The sequence below is a fragment of the Phacochoerus africanus genome, chromosome 11 (assembly GCF_016906955.1).
Source record: "Phacochoerus africanus isolate WHEZ1 chromosome 11, ROS_Pafr_v1, whole genome shotgun sequence".
In the NCBI taxonomy this organism is placed as follows: domain Eukaryota; kingdom Metazoa; phylum Chordata; class Mammalia; order Artiodactyla; family Suidae; genus Phacochoerus; species Phacochoerus africanus.
The window spans coordinates 114,349,476-114,375,336 of NC_062554.1; the positions used below are offsets into that span (position 1 = coordinate 114,349,476).

Consider the following 25,861-nt stretch of genomic DNA (forward strand, 5'->3'; position numbering starts at 1 on the left):
GGAAGGAGTATATCAGGTTGCTTAAAGAGGGGAGGTTGCATTACAAGGAGATGGGTGAGACAATGATAAGGGTTTGGTAATGCTTGTCTTGGCCAGAGGCTTTGAGTTATATCCCTTGAAGAGTCCTTGAATCCCACACTTTGCAGTGTCAGAGTGAATAGTACTTGGCGTGGGAAAGGGATCTCATCAGGAGGATGATACCCTCCTGCAAAAGGTAAGACATAGAGGTGATTCTTCTGGCAGTGACTGACTTCATGCTCTTGCCGCTCTTTGCCTGAACATGCCCCACCAGCCACTTTTGAACTGCTCCTCCTGATAATGGTGCTTTCTAGCTCTTATCTATTAGTGCTTTTTGATTCCCTCCCTTAAAGTCTGAGATTTAACTGAGATTTAAGCTTAAACTGGGATTTTCCTTTTCTTAGTTGCCTTTGTATAATGCAATCTTTGTACGAATGAAAGTAAAATGTTGATTTCATTTAAAAACAAACAAACAAACAAAAAACCCCAAACAAACCCCAGGGGCCATGGCCAAAGCCCACAGGATACCCAACGCTGCCAGCTCTTGCAGGGCCTGAGAAAGGCCAGCCTACTCTACCAGGCTTTCAGGTAGTAGAGCAGCAGCAATTGGGGTTTTGAAAGCTTTCATCAGAAAATTGTGGGCGGAAACTTCCCAGGGTTTGCGCTGAGCTTTTTGAGGCTTCTCAGCTTCAGATGCAAAGTGAGTAGGTGTCACTTTAAGAAGTAGAAAGAGAGAAAGAAAGAGAGAACGAAAGAGAGGTGTTTCCCTTGGCTTTGGAAACTCTATAAAGAGAGAGTGGGCTTCTTTCTCTTGAACAGTCAGAAACAGGAGTCCCTTCCTTGATACCCAGGCCTCCACAGGGTTGAGAAGGAGGAAAACCCTTTGCTGGGGGCTGGCTTGAGTCACCGGCTGCCATGCAGCAGCCCTTGAATTACCCATACCCCCAAATCTTCTGGGTGGACAGCAGCGCTACCTCTCCCTGGGCCTCTCCAGGCTCAGTCTTCCCCTGTCCAGCCTCTGTGCCAGGAAGGCCAGGGCAAAGGAGGCCACCACCACCACCGCCGCCACCGCCACCACCACCACCACTCCTGCCATCAAGACCCCTGCCTCCACTGCCACCGCCATCTCTGAAGAAGAAAAGGGACCACAATGCAGGCCTGTGTCTCCTTGTGATGTTCTTCATGGTTCTGGTGGCCCTGGTTGGATTGGGGCTGGGGATGTTTCAGCTCTTCCACCTACAGAAGGAGCTGACTGAACTCAGAGAGGTAAGCTGTGGAATGCTGTGCCCTGGAGGCTTCTGGTGTGAGACACCCTGTCACAGTGGAGGGTGCAGTGCCATGGTGATCCATAGGGACTGCAATCTTGCTTGCAATGGATTCTCAATTTAGTTTCTCCTGTCTCGGAAATGGGTCATTGTAGCCATCCTATTCTGTGTGCAGAAACATGGAGGTTCAGATGAGTGAAAGGAATATTTTCTATCCCTTTGGCCCCTGGGAAGGATCAGGACCAAAATAGTACTGGCATTTAGAGTTCTTCTTTTCTCAGTTCCTAGCCTCCTAAGCTACTACCTGCCTTGTACTTAGTGAGCCAAGCAAGAAAAGGAACTTCAAATTTTTCTTAGAAGTGAATTTGTTCAAATGTACAAGCTAAATTTCCTTAAATATACTTTAAAATATTTCAACTATTCCAAATTATAAAAACTGAAGCATGAAGAGAGGCACAATTGCTTGGCCAGAGTCTGGGTTAGGAGAGGTTTTGAGGTATTTAGATTCCCTTTCTGCTGCTTAGTTTATCTGACAATTCTGCCTCCTTTGATTAAATAACTTCATTTTTATTATGTGCTTTTTTTCTTTCTCTTTGCCAGTCCTCCAGCCAAAGGCATACAGAATCATCTTTGGAGAAGCAAATAGGTGAGTCCTTTTATGCATGTTCCCTGAATTTCTATAGTCCTCAGCTAGAATTCCTTGGATTCCATCTCATTCTTGGGCATATGTATACAATAAGTGGTATCCTAACTAATTCCGAATTTCTGGTCATTTGGGTTCTTTGAGCTGTCCTAAAATATAACGTGAAGTTAATTGTAAAATCATTATAGTTGAGTGTTGTCCACAATTCAAAATAATTTCTACCTGACTTTGGAAAGAAACACACACACACACACACAACCCTGGATCTTTCCCTCTCGGACCTTTGCAACTTGCTCTAGGTCTGTCCCCTTCCTAGAGTCCTCCTGGTTCCCATGCACAGGGCAGTGGCTATAACTCCTCAGGAGAAAAAGATAAGTAAAGGCAGAGAAAAATGCTGCTGGGAAATATCCTTCCTCTCCAGTTTAAACTCTCTAGGAAATTAAACCTTATTAATTTTTTTTCATAGGATATATTTAAGCTTTTAAAAAGTGGGAAAAACATCATCTCCATCAGGATGGTTTTTTTTTTTGTTTGTTTGTTTGTTTGTTTTTTCCCCAGCCACTGGGAAGCTTGGGAGAAGACTTTAGCCATTGTTTAAAGAGTGGTCCCACTTCACTCATAGAGGCAATTATGAGCTGTCTTCAGTAATAAAGGAAAATCCTTTGTATCAGATCCAGGACAGGAAAAAGATGAAAATGGTGAACACTGACCTCCTAAAATTTCAGGACATAGTTTTGGAAATGGTGGACAAATAGATGTATAATACTCCAGCTTATTAAATTATGATTCATTGAGCTTCAGATTTGGTAAAATTTGGAAGAGAGATTAGAGGACATTTGGTCCAGTCATCTCATTTTTCAGAAGAGAAACAAAACACCAGACACCAGACAGATTATGTGATGTGCCCAAGACCACTTCTATGGAACTGGAGCAAGAAGGAATGCAGGCTCCCAATGCCTGGTCACCTGCAGGGCTTCCCAGTACATGCTCTGGTGCCTCATGATATAGGGAAACTCCCATCTCTCCCTGATGGCCATGGAATGAGAAATAAAAATGACAAGCAAGATGCCTCTGCAAAGACAATAGGTAAATCTTATCTTAGAAATTGAGAAGAAAATAGAAAACAACACTGGCCATGGAGTAAGGGGAACCTCCCTTCTTTGTCCCAGGTCACCTTACTGCCCTAGAAGATAAGCTCTTTAGGAACCAGCCTCAGGATTCTTTGGTTTCTAATTCTGGGGCTGAATCCCTCAGTGTTAGAAATTCTAGATGCACCTAAGCATAGTAGAAGTACTTGTTAGAAAAATAAAGCCTTTGGAAGATTTCTAAAATAAAATAGCTTTGAAAATCAGCGGAATGTGGCTGGTGAAATGGGTTCCTAATTACTCATCTTTCACCTACTCTTTGGAGCCATTTTGGTAATTAAAAGTCAAATGAAGAGATGAGTCAAGTCTACCTTTCCCACTGAATATCAAGTATCTTCCCTAGATCAGCCCAGATGGACCAGAAATTGGTCCACCACATGGTTCCACGAATTATCACATGCAACTCAAATGAGAAACTTTACTAATAAGGGATGCAAGTTTAAAAAGGAAGATACCTATTTTTATCCATAAAGTTAGTAAAGTTTAAAACAAAAAACAACCCAGATTGGCAAAAAATGAGAGAAAGTCTCTGTTTAAACAGTTGAAAATCAGTGGGCATGCAAATTGCTGTACTTTTTCTAGAGAGCAGTTTGGGAAAAATATACCAAAGGCTTAAAGCTCTTCATTGACCTTATAATCTCATCACTACACTTTATCTGAAGAAATAGTTAAATATATGCCTAAAAATTTATAATAAGGATGTTCATCATTTCTTTATAAGGCTATTTATAATAAACAATTCAGAAGAAAGTTAAGTGCCTCTTAATAGGAATTAGTTAATACATTACAGTGTATTCAGTCAAAAGCAAAATATGTAGCAATTAAGAACTGTATATTAGAACATTTCATGCCATAAAGACTGTGCATGCTATAGTGTTAGATTAAAAAGACAAGTTAGTTTAATCTTGACTATGTAAATATATATGCATATTTTTATATTCTTAGTAAAGATCTAGAAGGATATGTACTCCAACAGGTTAATTGTGATTTTCTCTGGGAGGTACTATTATGGATTATGAAAACTTTCTTATTTGGTTCTCTTTCATTTTTCCACAATTAACTCATCCAATCTTTCATTCACCTGCAAATGTTCTTGGAGTGCTCCTGTGTGCCAGGCTGAGTGTTGGGTGATGGGCAAGGATAGAACAAGAGAGATAAGGGCCTACCCTCATGAAACTCTTATCATGCTACAGAAGATAAACAAAAGCAGATAAACAGACAACATACTTTCAAATTGTGCTAGGTGCAACTTAGGCTAGAGTGGTCTGGAAAGTCCCCTCTAAGGAGGTAGTGTTAATGTGGGTGTGCGTATGTGTGTGGGTGGTGTGGGCGTGCAGGGAAAGGCATTCTAGCACTGAGATGGCATATGCAATGACCCTGGGGTAGGACACAGTCATCATCAAATTGTGGCCTATATTTCTAGTGTATGTATGGTATTTATCCACCAGATACTTTGAGTACATTCTATGAGAATAACGCTGTACAAGCTTCTGCAAGGGCTATAAAGATATGCAACCTGTGGTTCTCTGTTCCATTTCCTGTCAGTTCATGGCTGATTGCCAAATCAGCTGCACAGATGGTTTGTGGTGTAGGAATATAGAAGAGACTCAATTTTGCCTTTCCTGTTCACTAACACTTCGTTCATGGTGGGTGGTCTTGGGTAGCTACAGAGGTAATGATTGCTCATGTAATGCTCTCAGGTGATTTGGAGCATTCTCATGCCATGTAGAATTTTACAAGCTAATCATGAGTAGCCAGATGTGTACAAAAGCCTTTCTATGAATCTTTCTTGAAGATCTTAGCTGAATTCATTAGCTAAGTGGTAGCTCTATTCCACTGAAGTATCTAAAGGCAGTGAAATAGTTTCTATTCTGAGAACTCTTGTCTATTTTAAATCTTTCAGTCAATTTAATTTAGCAAACATTTACTGATACATGCCCTGTGTTAGAAACTGAGCTAATTACTCTGGCAGTTGAAACATAAATTAAGGAACTTGTCACTTATTTGGGTGAATAAGACAAGTTATACAGTTATACCCACCCCCCTCCAAAAAAGGAGAGGTGCTATAGATTCAGAACTGACAAGAGAGGTAAAGACAGAGTTCTTCTAGGCGTCAAAGGAAAGAAAAATCCTATTTGATTAGAAAGGCTTGGAAGGGTTTTTCCAATGAAAGAGTATTTTAGATGGTATTTGTAGGGTTGATAGCAATTTGGCCCAGAGTTCTGTTTGAGAGGTCATTCCAGGCAGAAGGAACAACATGGGCAAAAGCATGGAGGCAGGGAACTAGGTATGTTCAGAACTGTTGTGCAGCTATGTCCAGTGTGGGCAAGTGAGGTAAAGCTGGACAGCTAGGCAGAGATCACATGATGGGGAAAACAATTATATGTTCAGTGAGGAGCCATTTGAGATGTTTGAGGCTTCAGGATAACTAATTTGGGGCAGACTATAGGATGCCACGGGGGAAGGCCTAGTGGCCTGGAGATCAGCAGTTTTTCTTGGCCTTTGTTCTATAGCATCCTAAGGGCAGCAGTGCCAGAGCAGAAAGAGCCTTGGGTTGGGAGTCAGGAGACCTGAGTTTTTGTCCACTCACTCTGACACTGAGTACCTGGGTCTTCTTGGACAAGTCGCCTAAATTTTAAGCTCATTTTCCCTATCTATAAGATAGGATAATTATTTCTACCTCAAAGCATTGTGGTAAGTTATAAATTCAGTAACTTATATGACAGGTCTTTGTAAGTTAAGCTTTATACTGTTTTATTGTAGAATTATAATTTATGCATATGTCTATCTTAATTTGGTTCCTTTTTATCTCTCTGTTTTTGCCATGCAGGTTGCAGTGAATCCCATAGTTTGGACTTGTACGATTAGTTTACATTAGACAGTTGCCATTAATGCTTTAAAAAAATCTCTTTATTTAAATGCCCAGTTCAGAGCCTCATAAAAAGAAGAGTTGTTATGTCATTTATATATAATTACATCTTTCATCTCTCTATGATACAGGTCACCCCACTCCACCCTCTGAGAAGAAGGAGCTGAGAAAAGTGGCCCACTTAACAGGTCTGTATCTGGAAGCCTCCAACAGAAAGCAGAATAGCTGGCTGGTTTCCATAATTGTGCTCTGAGGGAGTTGTTACTTTCCAGTGACAGTATTTGAAACCCAGGAATAGTCATAACTGTCTAGTCAGATATCTAGTCAACCTCACACACACATTGAGCACCTACTCTGGGCCAGGCCCTGCTCTTAACTGGAGAAATGGAGCTGCTTATCACGTGAGCCCTGCCCGTAGAAAGCTCACTCTTTTCACTTATTCCAAGGAGCTGTAGGAAGTTCGAGGCACAGGTCCAAGGGGTGAGAGCTGGGAAGGTGGGGAATGATTTTAGTTGGCATTTTTCTGGTGTTCTGGAAGAGCTTCACTCTGTTTTGTCCATGAGCAGAAATAGGACAAGGGAGGTCTGGGTCCTAGCACTAGTGGACATGTGGGTGGAATGAAATGATCTGATAGCAATATGGTACAGTAGTCCCAGTGTAAAGTCCATAAATATACGAAAAGTGGATAAGTATCATAGAAAGTGGTGTGCTGCTGTCATGTCCCTGAAATTATTTAGGCAGAGGCTGTAAAATGATCTGATTAGGTCAAGAGACCTTTCTTGGGTGCATGCTGTGTGCCAACCTGGGGGACATGGAATGAATCACATCTCCATGAATGGCTCCTGTCTTCCTGGAGCTCAGGATCTAATAGGGAAAGACAGGTACATGAGCCATCATTTCAGAATTCTCTACTTGAGGTAGGTACATAGTTCTGTGTAGATACTAAAGAAGGGATGTTCACCCCAACTGAAGAATCCTTAGTGTAGATAAAGAGTTGGACCAAGTTATCTCTAGGTCCTTCCCAACTTTACAACTTCAGAGTTCCTTGGATTTGGATTTTCCTCTCCTGAAGGTACCTCAAACCCTAGCAGTTTTGATACTGGCTCTGAATATCATAGAATGTGTTCTAGCAAGCTAAAATCATCTCCATCACTTCCCACTGCAGTTGATTAGGGTATATACTGTTGTCCCAGTTGTGTGACTGATAAAGTTGAGGAAGTAAATTTGATAAAAGTGCCGAGGAAGTTCATTGATGGATTAGATTTGACCCATCACCCAGTTCTATATGAGCTATATCATATGGGTTTAAAAAGAATGATCTTTGCTCAAAGAATGGTCTACAGTTTTGTCTTGGAAATTGGCTTGTTGGTACCTGAGCATTCCTGGCTGAAAGCTCCTTTCTGATTTGATTTCAGGCAAGCCTAACTCAAGATCCATCCCTCTGGAATGGGAAGACACCTATGGAATTGCCTTGGTCTCTGGGGTGAAGTATATGAAGGGCAGCCTTGTGATCAATGACACTGGGCTGTATTTTGTGTATTCCAAAGTGTACTTCCGGGGTCAGTACTGCAACAACCAGCCCCTGAGTCACAAGGTATACACAAGGAACTCTAGGTATCCCCAGGACCTGGTGCTGATGGAGGGAAAGATGATGAACTATTGCACTACTGGCCAAATGTGGGCCCGCAGCAGCTACCTGGGGGCTGTGTTCAATCTCACCAGCGCTGACCATTTATATGTCAACGTATCTGAGCTCTCTCTGGTCAATTTTGAGGAATCTAAGACATTTTTTGGCTTATATAAGCTCTGAGAAAGCACTTTGGGATTCTCTTCACTATGGTTCCTTGTTACAGGCACTGAAAGTGTTGTCTTGAATGAGGGTCTTGAGTCCACTTCTGGTCAAGAGAAAGGACGTGAACCAAGAGAATCTTGAGACTACAGGGTCCAGCAGGTCTACAATTCCTCATCTCTCCTAAGGTCCATGAGCCAGATAGGAGGAGGACTATGGATAATGACTAAGAAACTCTGGGCTGCCAGGTGAAGATGCGTAGGCAGGGAAAAGCAGCTACCAGGGTATTCTACACTCATCTTAAGTTGCCAAGCACATTCTGGCACATCGAAAATGACACCTTTTTAACTCACCTCTTGGTGTGGGTCTGCTGTCTACCTCAGGGGAGTTTGTCTTTCACATGTGTGGATGCAACATGAGTATATAAGGGATGATAAAAGAGGATTGGCTTGTATGATAAGCTAAAGAGACTGAAAGGCCAGTGTCGCCTTGGCAGCATCTTCTAAATGCATATCCTGAACCGCCAGGTGATGATAACAGAGAAGCAAGGGAGATCTGGGGACACAGGCCATTCCCTATACAGTATGCATATTTCCAGTGCAATTGCAGGTGTGTGTGTGTGTGTGTGTGTGTGTGTGTGTGTGTGTGAGAGAGAGAGAGAGAGAGAGAGAGAGAATGAGAGGGAGAAAGACTAGAAGAGTTACGTAAGCAGAGAGAACGGGGAGATTGGGAAGGACATGTTAGGAAAACATGGGTTGCATTTATTTGGTGGTAGATTTTGAATGCTTTTTGGAGACCAACTCTAATTTTCCCCAAAACTCTTTGATTGTCAGTTATTAATGCTGTTTTCCCATAATATAACCAATATTTATATAAATTTTGTGCATTTTTAATGAAAAGAATATATGTAACAAAAACTATATTTTAGAATGCAAACATGAGTGTACTTTTTGGAAATCACTAAGATTTGGGTTCTTTTCTTATTATCTTTCCTCTATGGCTTTCTAATTCATTATGACTTAAGCCCACTTTAAGAAGAATTTACTGGGGTGAGAAGACCTGTGAGGCAAATCTTTCCATCTTTGCTAGGCTTTCCTTCCCTTGCTATATTCTCTCCCCACGTTCCCCATTATTCAGAGTTTCTATGACCAATATTATTGCCAGTTGATCTCACCCAACTACCTGTAGATTTGATAACTATTTGTCTTTTTCTGGGGATAGAGACATGGCATAGTGGAAAGAGAATGTACTTTGGACTAAAATAATCTGAATGTGAATTTTTGTTCTTTCACCTATTAACTATGCAATCAATGGGTATGTCACTTGACCTCTCTTGGGCAAAAAAAAAAAGGTGATATGTACATAAAATATCTAGCACATAGTAGAATATCAAAAATGGTATCTTCTGTTATTAATAAGTCACTCTGCGGCAGCACTTCATTCTGCAGAAGAAGCCCCTTATCTGAGGGATCCATCCAAAATGCCTGGTTTCTTGCTGTCTCACCTTGGTCACTCACAATGAGCATTTTCTATTTTCTCCAAACACTCAATACCATGACCTCTCCCTAGACTTTGTCATTGTTAAAAATAACAATATTTCCTTTGGAATTTGATTTCAGACATCTTATTTTCACAACATTATCTCCTATTGTTTCAACTCAATTGGTCCAAAATTTTCTATCTTAAAATGTATATTTTAACTATATTGTGACATCTAGCTAATAAACACTATTATTTTCTTACATATCCATAAGGTTCTCCTTTATCTTTACTCTTTTCTTTATCCAGCTTAGATTCTATGATCTCTCATTACCATCAATACCTTGGGAAGACTCCAAACTCCAAAATACTCTGTTACTCTCACTGTTTTCCTCTTTCAAAAAATCCCATTTTCTTTATGCTGGCATCCTATTAACTGGATGTTGCTGGAGAAAAATGACCCAAACTGATTGGCTTGTTTCATTTTATTTTTATCTATCATCTGCTGAAGTCATCCAATCAATTATTTATCTATCAGTGAGTTGTTTCTATCTTTATATTGATTTGAATAGGGTAATACATGAACATAGCACAATTTTTTTTAAAGGTATACAAAGATATTGGATGGAAAATGTCTTCTTCTCACCCTGGCCTGTGGCTCCATTTCTGCCCACAAGGAAGGTCACTGTCTCCTGTAGCTTTCCAGAGATCATCCATACATATATATGACTTCACTTTATGTTAGGATTTCCCAACCGCAGTTCTATCAACATTCTGAGCTGGATAATTCTTTGCTATGAGGGCTGTCCTGACAGTGCATTATAGTATGTTTAACAGTATCCCTCCCCTCTAACCACTACGTGCTGGTAGCATTCTTCTTCCCCCATGTATAGTAGCCCAAAATATCAGATATTGCCAAATTTCCCTGGGCTGGGGCTGGGAAGACAAAAGCACTCCTGGTTGAGAACAATTGCTTTACATTAGTGATCACAGACTTCAAAGAGGCATCCAACACAGTCCTGCACTTTTTCTTCAGTGCCCTAGTAAGCATGTTTTTTCATGGTCTGAGACAATTACATCATGTCTATTCCTTTTGTAAACCAACCGCATCCCCTCCTCCCACTATGGGACCTCACTTCTACCACCTAAGCACTAACCCACTGGCATCTGAGTGATCTCTTTCTTCCATCTGACGCAGTGGAGGAAGAGGACTATCTCTGTGTGTGCCAGACTCATTTCCTCTTCCCTACTTTGCCCATTTAAAAATTTTCTTCGTTCTTCTGCATCTTCAAACTAGCTCTGCCTATGGAATAATTACCACATGTACACATGTTCAAGGATGCCCTTTCACTAAAAGGCAAACCAAACCAAAATCAAACCAGAACAAAAAAACCCCAAATCTTTCTTTACTCTTCCTCCTCCTCCGGGAACAGCTGCATTTCTCATTTTCTCGGTAGAGACAAATGCCTAAGATTTTGCCCACATACATGGGTCCCAATTTTTCAGCCAGGAATCTGGCTATATTATTTATTTGACCACTTAAAAATGTATTTTTTTTCCTGCCAGAATAAAAGCTCCAAAAGCAAGACCTTTTCTGCCTTGTTTACCATAGTATCCACATTAGCAAATGCAGTGCCTAACACATATTAGGTGTTCAGTAAATATTTGTTGACCAAATAACATTAATTATAAGGCTAAATCTTTCAATGGTTTTTTTTTCAGAGTAATGAATCTATAGCAGTGTTTATCCAGCTTTGACTAGATTATCCAATGGGAGTTTAAAGCTATAGATCAAAAAAATAGTGCATCTTAATTCATAGTATCAGAAACCAAGAAAATCTACTTGGTCCTTGGCATTATTAGGAGCTTTTGGGGGACTGTTGAGGGAAACTTTTAGGTAATTAGAGCTGAAACTGACACTTGGAAGATACTCTGTCCATATGTGTTGAATAAATTAATGGACAAAACCAAAGATCCAGAGTGTCACCTGCTCTCCTTAAAACTGTTGCTTCATCTGTTTATATAGTCAGGTTTCTGACCAGGTACCTCATGGAGAAAGTCAGAGAGGTATTCACCCTTCTTTTGGCTGATGATCTATATTCCTAACTCTCACAATTAAATTCTCCTAATCTATTTCTTCTTCATATGCCTCCAACCTTCATATGCCATTCAACTCCACTAGTTCTAATGGTCATGGGAAGTTTTTTTGGGTCAATGGACCCTTCTAGATAATGGTATTAGAGCAAAGAGGAAGTAGGAGTGGTGCTGGACATCCTGAGATGATCTCATTCTATTAGCTAGTAGTGGTACTACTGACACCGTTTCCCATCTAAGTCTGAGCTCTATGCAGATGATTTTGGGATTTCCTGAAGTCAGGGTTGTAGCTTATTATGCTTTAAGTATTGGTTTCAGTAGTGAGATAGTAATAGTTCCTTTAATTATTTCTCTTTACCTAAGTAGGAATATAAGGAATGTCAAAATCCCCAAAACTTTTGAATGTGCTCATCAAAAATGGAGTCAGTCATTGTTCCTTTATGACATGTGAAACCCAAGGTAAAACACTTAAACAAAAAAAGGTCACCTCTGGTTCAGTAGTTTGAGGTTTTCCTTCTTTTAAAACCTGAAAACACACAAACCATGGTTTTTTTTTCTTAGCCCCCCAGAGTGACTTTGTGTTCTCTGAAGTAGGTTTTGACTTACCACACTTTAAGAGAAAAAGAACTTTACTGGGACCATCATTGTAAGAATGACTAATTTGAAAAAATAGATCATTGGAAGAAGTTAAACTGGGGAGAGAAGCCTGGCTCCTCAAAGCTATGCTCTCTGATTTCCTTAAAGATGTTAAGCCATAGACATTCCCTGGTCTTTATCTAAGAAAGTGTGTCAGACACTTATCAAGTTAAATTTTTCAAAGGAGTTTGGTTAAATTCTAATGTTAGAGATGAATTTTTTACTTCCTGTGTAAATGTTTTTGTGTGTGTATGTGTTTCTTTCACAGGGTTTTAGATCATCCAGAAGCAGAATGAAGCAATCCTAGGAAATTCAAATTAGAGTCCATGGCTTGGGGTCTTCAGACTCAAACATGGACCTTACTCAGAAATAATATAACTATTGATAGTAGCCAGGAATTTTTAAGATGCCTCTAGAAACCAACTAGCCTTAGAAATATAGACAGCTAAGTAGTTCATCCAGAGAGTAGAAAAACATCACTTCACTGATGACTTTCTTACTTTTGATAAAGATTTTCCTTTGCTAGGAGATAGTTCTCCGTCATTCTAGTTAGTACATCTTTAGGGAAAAGTACAATGCACATTTCTCTCCTCTCTCACCTGGAGACTTTTTCAGCTCTATGGGGTCACCCTTTCTTCTACTTCTCAGAAAAATGATGTGAACCTCAACCTCACATTCTGTTGAACATAGACTTCTATGCAAGTTTTCTGAAAATTGCAAGAAAGACACTCATTCTTTGGGCAGTCCACATGATAGAAAGTTTCCTGGCTCTCACCTGGATTCTGGCAGTGGGTGTTCTCTAAGGTACTCTCATTGTGGAATGCTTGTATTTACCTCAAGGCACTACTAGCCCAGGTTGCTGGGTGTAGACAGGTTTTACTAATGGTTTGGGGGCAATGAAAAGAGATTACATTATACACACAGTGTAAGTTATACCTAAATTGAGTGTTAGACATCACTGTCATCCCCCTAAATTTCCCACAGTTATCTCCTTAAATGTGTCATCCAAAATCTTGGTATTTGAAAGGAAGCATAAATTCATTTATTCATTCACTCAAAAGTGTTTATTTAATGTCTACCATATACCAGAAACTACTCTAGATACTGTGGATGCAATGAAAAATAATGTATCTTATGGGAATTCAAGTCTTTTAACGAAGAGATGGTAAATAGATAACACAAAAGAAGCAAATAAATAGCTAATTAGTCATATGGTGGTAAGTGCTAATGAAGAAAATTTAATCAATGTAAAGTGGTAGAGAGCAGTGAAGAAAGAGAGATTGTTTGATAAGTTGTGAGGGAACACCACTTAGAGCACATGAAGCAGAGAAATTAAAATGCAAACATGTAAGACCAAAAGGTGTTTGTTATGTTTGATATGTAGTTGGAGTGTAGTGAGCTTGATGAAAGGTAGCCAGGGGCCAGAAGGTGTATTGGAAGTTTGGGAAGGAGTGTGGATTTTATTCTAAGTGTCATAGAAAGTCATTGGAGGGCTGAGAACAGAGAGTGACATGACCTCATTTACAATTTAAAAGGAACACTCTAGTTGTTTATGGAGAACAGACTCTGAGTTGGGAGACCAGTAGAAGGCTGCTTCAGCACTCCAGGTGAATGATGGTAGTGGTTCAAAACAGGGCATTGATAAAGAAGGGTTGAGAGTCATTTTGATGTTAAAATTAACCAGATTTGCTGATGAATTAGATGTGAGACATGAGAGAAATCATAATTCTATCATTTTTGTTCTGAGAAGTTGAGTGGATGGTGGTGCCACTTAACTGTGTTAGCGTTTTTTCTGCTGTTGCATTGTAGGCACAGTCTGTGATAGAGGCAGAAAACTGTTTCTTGCTACAACTCCTTGGGTTTGTACCAACAAGAGTACTCTTTACTGATGGCCAAAGGCACAGAGACCAACCAGCCTTTGGGTTCTGCTTAAGTTCTTCTCATGGATACAAGCACTCTACAACATCTTAAGAAGAAAGGGGAAACTGTGTATTAAGATTGCCATGTATGAGCCAGAAACTTCCACAGTTGTCAAAAATTACTCACCTACAGATCTATGGTTCATAAGAAATCTTGGAAATAATATAAGGCAATCTCTTTTCTAATGTAGCAGTCCTCTTTGCCATATTTCCAACAAGTGGAATACATTTCCATATATTCTCTATTTGAAAACTTTTAGAAGAGAAAGCTCACTGAGCTGGGAAGGAGCTCATTTCTGCACTGTCTTGTTACATTTTAGAAAGTGCTTTCTTAGATTTAACTGAAAGCCTCTACAACACTGGCCGCAGGCCTTTGCTGCTCAACACTCCTATCATATTTTATGGCTTATCAAACTCTCTAATGTATCTTATCATGTTCAATTTTCACTAAGCCCTGTGAGGTAGATTGTTATCTCCATTTTATTCACAAAAACGACAGAAACACTGAAGAGTTGTGAGCTTTGCTCAGGTTATGTGTCTAAGAAATGGTAGAAGTGGGTCTGTAGTCGTCTAAGCATATATGTTCTGTTCTTCCCCCGCAAAGAGCCATCTTGGAACTGTGCCTTATGTTATGACACGCAACATGAGCCTTATCCCATTAATTTTCAGTGATTCTTTATCTTGCATTTCAATTTGTTTCACTTTGCTTATTACTCATATACTGCATTATATTATAATTATATTATATTATACATTATATGTGTATATATTGATATAATTCTACAGAGATCATAGAGCTTCAGTGTTGAGGCTTGCTCTTAGGGTCTTCCTTTGTTTCTTCTCTCTACTGTGTTCTACTGAATTGTCCCTCCTGTCCCTCTGCCATCTTGGTTTTAATAAAATGAGAAGAAAAGAGATTGAGCTTGGAGTCAGAGGCCTGGGTGTGAGCCCAGCCTCTGCCACTCAACTAGCTATATGTGAGGCCCTAAGTAAGTGACATTAACATCTTGAGATTCGGTTGTCTCCTCTGTAAAATAAGGATGCCAATTCCTATGCTTACAATTTTATGGAACTAGGGTTCATGCCAAATGGAATGCGGCTCCTTTGTGACTTGGAAAATCAATCCTGATGGTAAGAAGTCAGTGGAATTATTATATTCCTTAGCAACTTCCTCGATAAAGTCACTGTTGAAAAAATTGTTGTTTATAATCATCCATAGTTCTACCAAGTTATATATGAATCCCATAAAACCTAAAAATACTAATTAGAAGCAATATGTTGGTAAATCTCATTTTGAGATAGAAAAATAAAATAATAATATCTTACATTTTTATAGCCTTTATAACATTTTCTCACATGCCTCTTTTATTGTGTCTTAAGAATATATGAAGTAATACACATAAAAGCAGTTGTCGTGTGTCAGATTCTCTATAAAAGTTAGTTGAATATGTTTGAATATATTCTGTGCTCATTATATTCATAGCCTAGTGTGATCCACTTTGATGTCTATTTGTTTAATTCCGAAATATGATTAGAGTGATGTGTAAACTTCTGACTGGTGAGATACAACATTTTAAGCTCTTTGCTATCCTTATCTGTAGCTAAAACCCTCTGCTTAACTCAGGGTTGTCTAAGGAGATGTGAGCTACTAAGGGAATTCACCTCCTCCATCTGCTCTTCATAGAAGGGACAGAACCTCTTTGTTCTTTTGTCGTAGCCCTGGCTTTCTGCTGGTGAACCACTTCAAAGACTGAGAGCTAGTAAGAGGCACCCTTGGTGTTATTGAATGCTGAAAGTGTCCGCACATGTAAGATACCATATTTAAGACGAGAACCTTTGCAGAGGAGACTGGAGAGTTGGGCAGCTACTGGTGTCTCAGATGTCTCTCAAATGTGTCTCAAATGGGCAAGGGGCTTCTCGTTTCATTTGGTTCAGGACCCGGTCTTCTCACACACTCCACCCTAACTGCATCACACCTACACCACTTCCAGTATATGAAAGGGAACTAGGTATACGTTTTCTGGAAGGGAAGGTTCTAAAAGTTGTTCCTGATTGGAAGATAAGGCAGGTGAAAGATTCAGGAAGCTACAAAGGTCTCTGGCCTTAAGTAAATGAACTAAGTTTCTAAACTTTGTAACAGAGAATTAGGACTGTTGATTGAAGAAACTGGGGATTCTGATAATATGAAATGTGTCTAGTTCTCCTTACCCCATGTCTTCATTGAGAAGAGAAAACAGCCTTGACTCAGATGGTGAGAAAGACACAAAGGTGTTAAACAGAACTCTAAAGTGTGAGCTGCAGGGGAAGACGTCTCAAACCTCAGCATCCTCTTTGCATCATTTGGTGGGTTGTATTTTGGCTTCTAAGAAATTGTGGAGGCTTCTGCAGGCATCTCGGAGGGTGGCAAAGAGAAGAATACCATGCAGGTGGCTGAGGTGGCTCATATTTTCTTTAGGATGGTGAATTGGCTTTTTCTCACTTTACAGAACATGTAAAGACGGCTCTGTTCTGTGAAGGGAGTGGTAATATAACCAGTGGCCAGGTAGCTAGAGCTACATTTGAAAGGAAGATGAATATGCTTTTGCTGCCCTACAGCTAAGTCCACATTGTCATATCTTATGTCTCATGAGATGGCTAAGAATATCAACTTTTTATTCAAAAGTAGTGGGATGTAGTGGTGGTAGTAGTAGTAGTTGTCGTCGTCCTTATCACAGGACTTATTTTTGCCCTAAGCCAAGCCATAAAGTACATAAATAGCAATAGTAGTTGTAATTATTGACTCCTTTTTATAAGAATTATGCAAAGCACCCTACATTTATGTTTACTAATCCTCACAACTCCACAAGTCCATTTTATAAGTGACCAAAACTTAATTAGGTACAGAGAGGTTAAGTAATGTTTCCAAGGAAACAAGAGCTAGGGTTCAAGACCAGGCTTTGTTGATCCAAGGAATCTTACCTAAAGCAGGCTCATACTGCCCCCTTATAATACTAATATTCTTCATTCATTCAACAAACATTTATTAAGCACCTACTAGGTGCCAACCATTGTTTAGGGAATAGAATGGTGAACAAGACAGATAAGTTCCTTGCTTCTTTTAAACTTATGTCATAGATGGGTAAGCAGGTAGTAGAGAAAATAAACAAAAGTCAAATAAATAAACATATAAATTATCAGATAAACACCATGCAGAGAATTAAAACAGAGTGATAGTGGGAATTCCCATCGTGACTCAACAGTAACCAACCCAGCTGGTAACCATGAGGACACAGATTTGATCCCTGGCCTTGTTCAGTGGTTCGGGGGTCCCACATTGCTGTGGCTGTGGTATATGTTGGCAGCTATAGCCCCAATTTGACCTCTGGCCTGGGAAATTCCATATGCTGTGGGTACAGCCCTAAAAAAGACAAAAAATAAAAAAATAAAATATGGTGATAAGGTAAAGAGAGACTAGAAAATTACATTAGAGTGAAAGCCTCCCTGAGGACAATTAAAATAACAAGAGCCAGGAATGCAAAGATTAGGCTAAAGAACATGGTAAGCAGAGGCAACAACTTTTTATGGGCTTGCTTTTGGTATTTTGAGACTATAACACTCCTAGCAACATGCTTAGCATTCTTAAGAGCTTAAATACCAGTAGGTCTACTAGTCATTGTGACAACTGTCAACCTAAATAAAGAGGTACAATGAGGCAAGCTTGAGTTACGAGAAATCAAATTTATTTGAGAATAGTGTCAGAATTGCTATTCAGGAAACTTGTGCTATAGCAAGTTACAGGCAAGTGTGTTGAAATTTTTGGAGGGGGGGCTGTGTTTATGAGCAAGGAGTGTTAAGAGGAGGGTGTCCAGACAGAGTCCAAGCAGGAAGTTTTTTGGCATGAGGATAGAGATTTTTGGCAGATATTCATTGGTCAGGAGGTCAGGCAAATCAGGAAATCAATCTTTTGGTTCTTAAGTTCCATTCCTATGATGGCACATGCATGAGATTCTCCATTGCATAACCTCTAGTTCTGTTTTAGTTTAAAATCTTTTTTTCACAACCAAATATCTCCCCCATATATTTTTCCTCTGTCCTTGCTGAAAATCGCCAGTTAAAAGCAATGGTTATAAAACAGGAATGAGCTTGGCATGTAGGGGAAATAGAATGAAAGGCTATGTGGCTGGAGTCTGGGGATGGCAAGAGGGGATGCTGGAGAGGTAGACAGAGACCCATATCACACAGGGCTTTCTACATTGTTGTGAGGGCTTCAGATTTTATTGTTAGTTCTAATGGAAGCCACTGAAAAGCATAGTTGAAGGGGAATTGGAGAGAAGTGGAAAATTTTGATCTGTTAATTTTAGTAGTAGAGTTTTCAGGTCTGTTTGGGTGTTGGGTGCATGGGAAAGAGATGAATCAAGGATTACGCCTACTATTTTCTACTCTGTTTCCTTTACAGCACCTATTGTAATAATTTCCTAGGCTTTTTTTCTTTTTTTTCCTTCATGTATTTTTCCAATTAGATCCATGTCTGTTTTATCCTGGTGCTCAGTAAAGTGTGCTGAAAAAGTGATTGGACATCTTCTCTTACTCCATACATATAGACCTACTTCTTTTTAATGGCTGCATGCCTAGACCATCAGCTTATCTTCGTCATTTCTTTATGAAGGAACATTTAATTTGCTCCCAAAGTTTTGCTGTTTCAGAAAATGCTATAAAGACCATGTTTATATTCAGGCCTGTGTATTTCTGCTAGTATTCTTCTAGGACAGAAAAATAGATTTAGAAGGTCTATGCCTAAACTATATGTTATGACTTTCCATGGGTATTATCAAATTGCTCTGTAAAAGGTTTTACTAATTTTCACCCCAACCCACACCAGGTAGGAGTGCCTTTTCTCTATACTGTAAGCCGTTTTTATATAATCATTTGCAAACATTTTTACAACACTGGCACATAAAAAAAATGGTCTCCATACTTCGCATTAAAAATTTTTTGAAGTTGAAACTCTTATTTTTGGTTTTATTTATTGGCATTTGTTGTTCTTCTTCAGTGAATTGCCTAATATAATTTACTCTTAAAAATTAAGCTGTTGTCTCTTTATTACTTGTTTATAGCAATGCTTTATATGGTATGAATTTAACTCTTTGTCGGTTACATGTATTACAAAGATTTTTTTCCCATTGTGTCATCTGTCTGTTAACTTTTTCCATGTAGAAATGTTTAATTTTTAAAAGCAAATCTACGGTTTCCTTTACAGTTTCTTGTCACACTTAGACTTCCCTCACCCTACGCTTCTAGGTATATTTTAATCTATTTTCTTCTACTATAAAAATTCATTGTGCTTTAGCTCCATAATGTGTTTAAAAATCTACTTTTATGTAGTGTAAGGTAGGTAGTAAACGACTTTTGCAAAATAGCTAACTGATAACATAAGCAATGCTGTCTTTAATTCCCCATTCATTTGAAAGCACAACAAACATTTTCTTAGACTAAGCTTCCCCTTCATCTTGGGTTTGGTTCTGTGAAGGAAGGAAGGAAGGAAGGAAGGAAGGAAGGAAGAAAGAAAGAAAGAAAGAAAGAAAGAAAGGAAGAAAGAAGGGAGGGAGGTGGGGGGAGGGAGGAAGAAAATGAAGGAAAAAGAATCATCAGATCCAAGGTGGAACCACTTACCCCTGGAACAGCAAACCAAGACTTAATGCAGTTTCCACTTCTACAAGGAGTAGAATTTCTGGAAATTTTTGGTCAGCATTAGTGAGGTAACATTGCCCGAAATTTTCTCTCTCTCTCTCTTTTTTTTTTTGCTAATTATCTCCTTGTCCTGCTCTGTTTCTCTGAAAGCCTTCCATTTCCGCATCTCCTGGGAGAGCCCTTCTATTTACTACATGGTATGTTGCAAATTCATGAATCCTTGAAGCTAATTAGATCTTGAAATATATTTTTTAACAGTGCTGAACTATCTTTTCTGTTCCTTCGATCTCTGTCTTTTACTGGACTGGTCACCCTATTTTAATAACTGTGTCTTTATAACTTTTTTTCTTCAAAGGGTCATTGACAATTTTTTATAATCAACTCTTCCAGTGCTTCTCCCTCCACCCGATTCCCTGCCAAATCCTATTGGACCTTTGACTGAAATTACATAAAATTTGTTGTAATTTAATGGGGGGGGGCGGAAATTTGATTACTTTACACTATGAAGTTTACCCTTCTGGGAAAATATGTTATGGCTTGGCATTTATTCAGATTACCTTATATTCCTTCCATCATTTCTTTTCTCCTTCTTTTTTAGAATATATTTGCCACATAACATTGTGTAAATTTAGGGTGTGCAATGTGTTCATTTGATACATTTCTATATTGTAATATGATTACTATTGGAGTGTCAACTGAGTCCCAGCCTAAGTCCCAGAAGCCTCAGGTTGTTAACTTAAAAACGAATATACTGTATTTGAAAGGGTAAAAGATCAGTCAGAAATAGTTTTTCTTTTTTTTTTTTTTTACACCAGACTAGAGAGTTCTTTCAGCGCTGAGGGAGTGATGTACACTGAAACAAAAAATGCTGACCTGTGTTCCTGAGAATAGTCATTTTCCATGGTCCCCGTTCAGGCCCAGGTTGGAGATGGGAGGAACTTACAAGAAGAATCCTGTAAGAATTTGGGGGATCAGACAGCAGAGGGTAACTATGCTGATGATCTAAGTAGAGCCAGGGGAGGTGACAGTTTTATGGTTCCTTCTACTCTGCATAGAGTGGGAGTAGTGAAGTAGAGAGAACCATGTGTAACAGTTAGGCAGAAAGACCTTTCAGGTTTCTTTTCACCCCAGAAGACATGTGAAACAAGTAAATATATCCTGGATGTCCACGAACGCTTATGGAAGTAGCCGAGAGAGAGAGAAAGTCCAACTCCAGGAGACTTCATCAGAGCAAGGTGAATGTGTCCTATATGACATAGCAAGGATAAACCAAGTGGGAATGATGGGGTCTGAGCTGATTCAAAGGCCCCGCATGAAGACCGAGGGCTAGGTGTTTCTTCTCCCACGCCACCTTGTAAGTTCCTCCCATGTCCAGCCTTGGCCTGGAGGGGGACCCTGGAAAATGTCTCTTCTCAGGAACGCAGGTCAGCATTTTATGACCTGTGTTCCTGAGAAGAAGAAATGAACCTTATTAAAGTATGATTGATTTACAGTTTCTTCAATTTCTGTTATTGTGTTTTAAGTAGTGTTAATTTTTTAAATGATTTTTATTTTTTCTATTACAGTTGATTTACAATGCTCTGTCAATTTCTGCTGTATAGCAAAGTGACCTAGTCATACATATATACACATTCTTTTTCTCACATTATCCTCTACTTGAGTGGTTCCATGATGGCTTCTCAGAGGAAAGAGTTTTAAGCCAATACAGAAGAGGTGATTAGGATAGGTGTCCATTTAGATGGAGGGACTCGTATGTGTAAAGGCATTGAGGCATGAAATAGTGTTGGTTGTTCAGGGATGTGCAAATGAATTATTGTCTGAGTGAGAAATGCCAAGATGATAACAGTGTGGGAGCATGTAAAACAAGACAGGGTAGGTCACAAAGGAGCTTAATCATGCAAGTAAACTTTATTTTATTAAATATACTGTAAGAATCAATGACAAAATCTTGGCAGGAGAGTAATAGAGCACAATAACAGATCTGTCTGTTGAAGTAATCACATTGGCAAGATAAGCCAGAAGCTAAAGACAGATTGATAAGAAAGACTTTTCTAGTCACCGTGTTGCCAATTGCTGTCATTTATGAACTTTTACCTTTATGTCAGGCATTTTACACATGAGTTTCATTTTCTTCTCATACTAACCTTTTGAAGTGATATTTATTATGTCCTTTTACAGATGAAGAAATTAAGTCTTAGGTTAATTTACCTGTCCAAGTTCATATAGGTGGGAAGTAAGTAAAATGAAAATTAAATTCCAGTCCAATAGACCATCAGATTTCCAAAACTGGTATTCTTTCCACTCTAATATTTGTCTCCAGTGTCTGCACAGGAAAGGGATGCTGGAAGCATGAATTAGAATATTAGCAGTAGAGAAGAAGATAAGAAGCTTGGCTTGAGAAATGTTTAGGACTCAGTGATTTATTAGATTTGGTGTAAAGGGAGAGCTAAAGCTGGAACATGTAAGGTAGTTGGGTGGGTGGTAGAGTTATTCACCAAGAGATACACAACAGGAGAGGAGCAAGGTATCTGGGAAAGGTTATGAGTTCAGTATGGATATGTAGCTTTTGGTGTCATTCATGAAATCAAGAATAGAGGTGAGTAGAAGTCTGCATGAATTGTGGTAGAAGGATAAAAGGGCAAAGGGAGATGGGAGATGAAGATCTTAATAAAGGAGTTTTTAAATTATCCCCCAGGCCACTAGACCCTTACAATTTTTCCTGATGAGATGGGCCTCTGAATCTTCATGGGGACATCTTCCACCCTCCAGAGTGCATGAGCCTTACAAAAGTCCACCAAATACTTGCTTTTTCTTGCTCATCTTAGCTAATTAACATGGAACCCTCTGACGAATAAACTAATGTGATATTCTGTGGAATGCTCAGGTGGCCCAAGTCTTTTCAGACTATATTATGATAGAGGGAGAGAGTTAATACAGACTTGGAGCAGAATCATAAATGCAGGCTTTTGTCCCTTCCATAGGAATGTGACCTGTTGCTGCTCTGTTGTCTTGCTAAGATGGAGAAGAACTCATTGATCTTTGGCATGCACTTTGTAGCTGAGACAGTGCTAATCTGCTCTAACAAAGGTTGCACATCTGGGAGTGTCTGTTGTGGCTCAGTGGTAACGAACCCTACAAATATTCATGAGGATGCAGTTTTGATTCCTGGCTTCACTCAGTGGGTTAAGGATCTGGCATTGCCCTGAGCTGTGGTGTAGGTTGCAGACTCGGCTCACATCTGGCGTTGCTGTGGCTGTGGAGTAGGCCGGCAGCTGCAGCTCCGATTGGACCCCTAGCCTAGGAATTTCCATATGCCACAAGTGCAGCTCTTGAAAATAAAAGGATGACAACAAAGAAAGGTAGTAGTTCTGTCAACACTTAAAGGGAGTATTGATGGAGTGTGTAGGAGTCCATTATCCTCTGGTATCCACATGGTACCTGTATGAGTCAGACTCATAAAGGTGAATTAAATGGAAATAGGATGAGAACTACTACCCCTGCCATTCCACCCTAGCATGCAAATTGTCTTGATTGTTACCTTGGCTGAAGGGTGATAGTGGTAGAGTTTGGTCTTCCCACCATAACATGTCATGTTGTGAATAACCCTAGGTATTGGTCTAGTGGCTAAGGGGGGATGTGGAAGTAAAGTTTGATCTTTGAAAATATTTTTTTTCTTTTTGTTTTTGTTTTTTTGGTTGCACCCATGGCATGTGGAATTTCCTGGGCCAGGGATCGAACCCGTGCCATGGCAGCAACCAAGCTGCTGCAGTGACCATGCCAGATCTTTAACCTACTGTACCACAGGAGAACTCCCTGAAAGAATCTTCTTAACATCCGAACATTATGGTGCACACTTGAAACTATCATAATGTTGTATATCCATTACACTTCATTAAAAAGTAGAAAAAAATGTTTAAGAAAAAAGAGAAAGTATCTTGTAGTCAGAGACCTGTGTCTTCTTTAATCAAGGGGGACCGCTAACCTTTGAGAGAGAGGGGTGGGTTTCTTCTGCAGGCCCATAAATGTCAAGGGAACCTGATATTTCAAGGTTTTTTGAGTGCATGGACCCAAATGTCCCATTTCCCAGTGTCAGGGTACAATTCTTTTCCAACCGGGGTCCTTTCTTCAGCCTAGTGGACCTAGTAGCCCTGAGATTTTAAACGTCTCTGGAGCCTAGTAATTAAGGCTAGGTAGAACCCAATTCTCCAGTTTTTCTGTCCTGCTACTTCAGGGGTTAGAGTCTCTTGATGCTGCCCAGGAGGACTGTCTCACTCCTCAGCACTATTGATATTTTTGAGCATGATACAATTTTGTTGGGGGTGGTGTTGGATTGTGCACTGTTGGGTGGTTAGCAGCCTCACTTGCCTCCGTGTATCAGAGGCCAGTGGCATCCCCATACTCCCATACTCCCAGCTGTGGTAACCAAAAATGTCTCCAGATGTTGTCAAATGTCCCCCTGTAGAGGCAAGATTAACTGTGCAGAGAACCTCTGCGTGAGATAAAAGGTTGTTGGAGGGACAAGCAAATGTTATGTACCTCAACTGTCCTGATGTAATGTGCCCTTCACTTCTGCCCCCAAAACATGTTGAAACCTGACTCTGTTCAAACCTTAGAGCACACTTACAGACGTAGCGGATAATGTGGTACACTGTGCATGTCTCCCTTCAGGGCTGACTGAGGCACTCCTTTCCCAGCAGCTGAGGATGTTGGCCACTGAGGATTCCCACTTAAAGGAAAATGCCTTGTGCTTACAGGTGTCTGTGTCCAGTGACTGGTTGACGTGATGGTATAGTGTCACTACCACAATTTAAAACAATTTTGAAGGGCCACTCTACTTCCAGAGCTTTGCCATGGGACAGATTGAGGCCTTTGTTGCCACTCCATTGCAGTTCAATTTCTCCCTTTGTCTAGTCCTGCTTTTTTCACTCCCACAAATGTGGCGTTCCTGAGAGCTAACCTAATAAATAGATCCTCCACAAATCTCTCTCGGTGTCTATTCTCAGAGAACCCAACCTAAGAAAGCTGGTCTGAGGAAGCAGACTACAAAAGAGGATTTTATTTTTATTTTTATTTTTGTGCTTTTTAGGACTGCACCTGTGGCATATAGAAGTTCCCAGGCTATGGGTCAAATTGGAGTGACAGCTGCTGCCCTATGCCACAGCCACAGCAATATGGGATCTGAGCTGTGTCTGCGACCTACACCACAGCTCATGGCAACGCTGGATCCTCAACCCACCGAGCGGGGCCAGAGTTTGAACCCGAATCCTCATGGATCCTAGTCAGGTTTGTCAACTGCTGACCATGAAGGAAACTCCCCCAAACAGGATTTTAGTGTTGGACAGCCCACCAACCAGCTGGCAGTAAGTATACCATTGCTGGTGTTTTGATAGACTCTGGCATGTGGTAAGTAGTGCAACTTCACACTTTTATGGAGACTGAGGTGGGATACAGGTGAAAGAATACGCTGGCAGGTACAATGTCTCCAGCATTTGAGAAGTTCAAGGGATGTGAAATTATAAGAACAATGAACTTAGATGGCTGAGTACCATCAACTAATCAAAAACAGACAATAAGTCTGATGATGAGAAATATTAGTGGTGCTGAGGCTGAGAACCTCTGATTGAATGGTTTCAACTGCTGATGATCTTTGCTTGAGTCAAATTGTTCATTAGGGCTTATAATTCCAGTAATTTCTTCCACATTTATGAGATGGAATTCTATAAAAAGAATCTTTTATTGATTATATGGGTTTCCTTGATTTCTTTAATATTTTCATTTTAGGATACTAAGATGACCAGCTATGGAATGGGACAGTAGAAATAGTCTGAAAATCATTATAGTTTTCAATACAGGCCTAAATTAAGTCCAGATGATTAAAAAATGTAGATGTGATATTAATAAGATTTGTTAAACAGGCACAGAGGGTAGGCAGAAGTTAGAATGATTCTTGGTTTTCTAACTCTGTACATAATGGTGCCAGGCATTCAATAAAGGAGAACAACAAGGAGGATGAGAGGTTTGCAGTCATTGAATTTGAGAAGCAAAGAAGATTAAATATCATTCAGCAAATATTCACTTCCTCCTTCTCAGCCTCTGTGAGAAAGAAACTGCTCTTCTCTAAGTCTTTGATGGTGTGCTTGGGTACATGGCTTGCTTTGACCCAGAGAATGTGGATGAAAATGATAGGTGCCTTTTTGAAGCCTAAGCCATCAGAGGTATTGTGTATTTCTGCTGAGGAGAGGAGTGTATAATATATACCATGAAGATAAAAGGCCCCTTCCTTTTGAGTCCCAAAACAAAACACATAAAGAACAGATCTGAGCCTACCCCCACAGTT

The 25,861-nt window shown here is 39.8% G+C and overlaps 1 protein-coding gene across 1 annotated transcript; it reads left to right on the top strand.

The window, feature by feature from the left end:
* Window positions 1-719: 719 nt before the first annotated feature.
* On the top strand, window positions 720-17,117 carry FASLG (Fas ligand). The gene is made up of 4 exons (XM_047753491.1): window positions 720-1,284; window positions 1,884-1,929; window positions 6,072-6,128; window positions 7,356-17,117. Exons 1-4 carry the CDS (start codon window positions 934-936, stop codon window positions 7,748-7,750), a joined length of 849 nt encoding a protein of 282 aa, XP_047609447.1. The 5' UTR covers window positions 720-933; the 3' UTR covers window positions 7,751-17,117.
* Window positions 17,118-25,861: the final 8,744 nt, after the last annotated feature.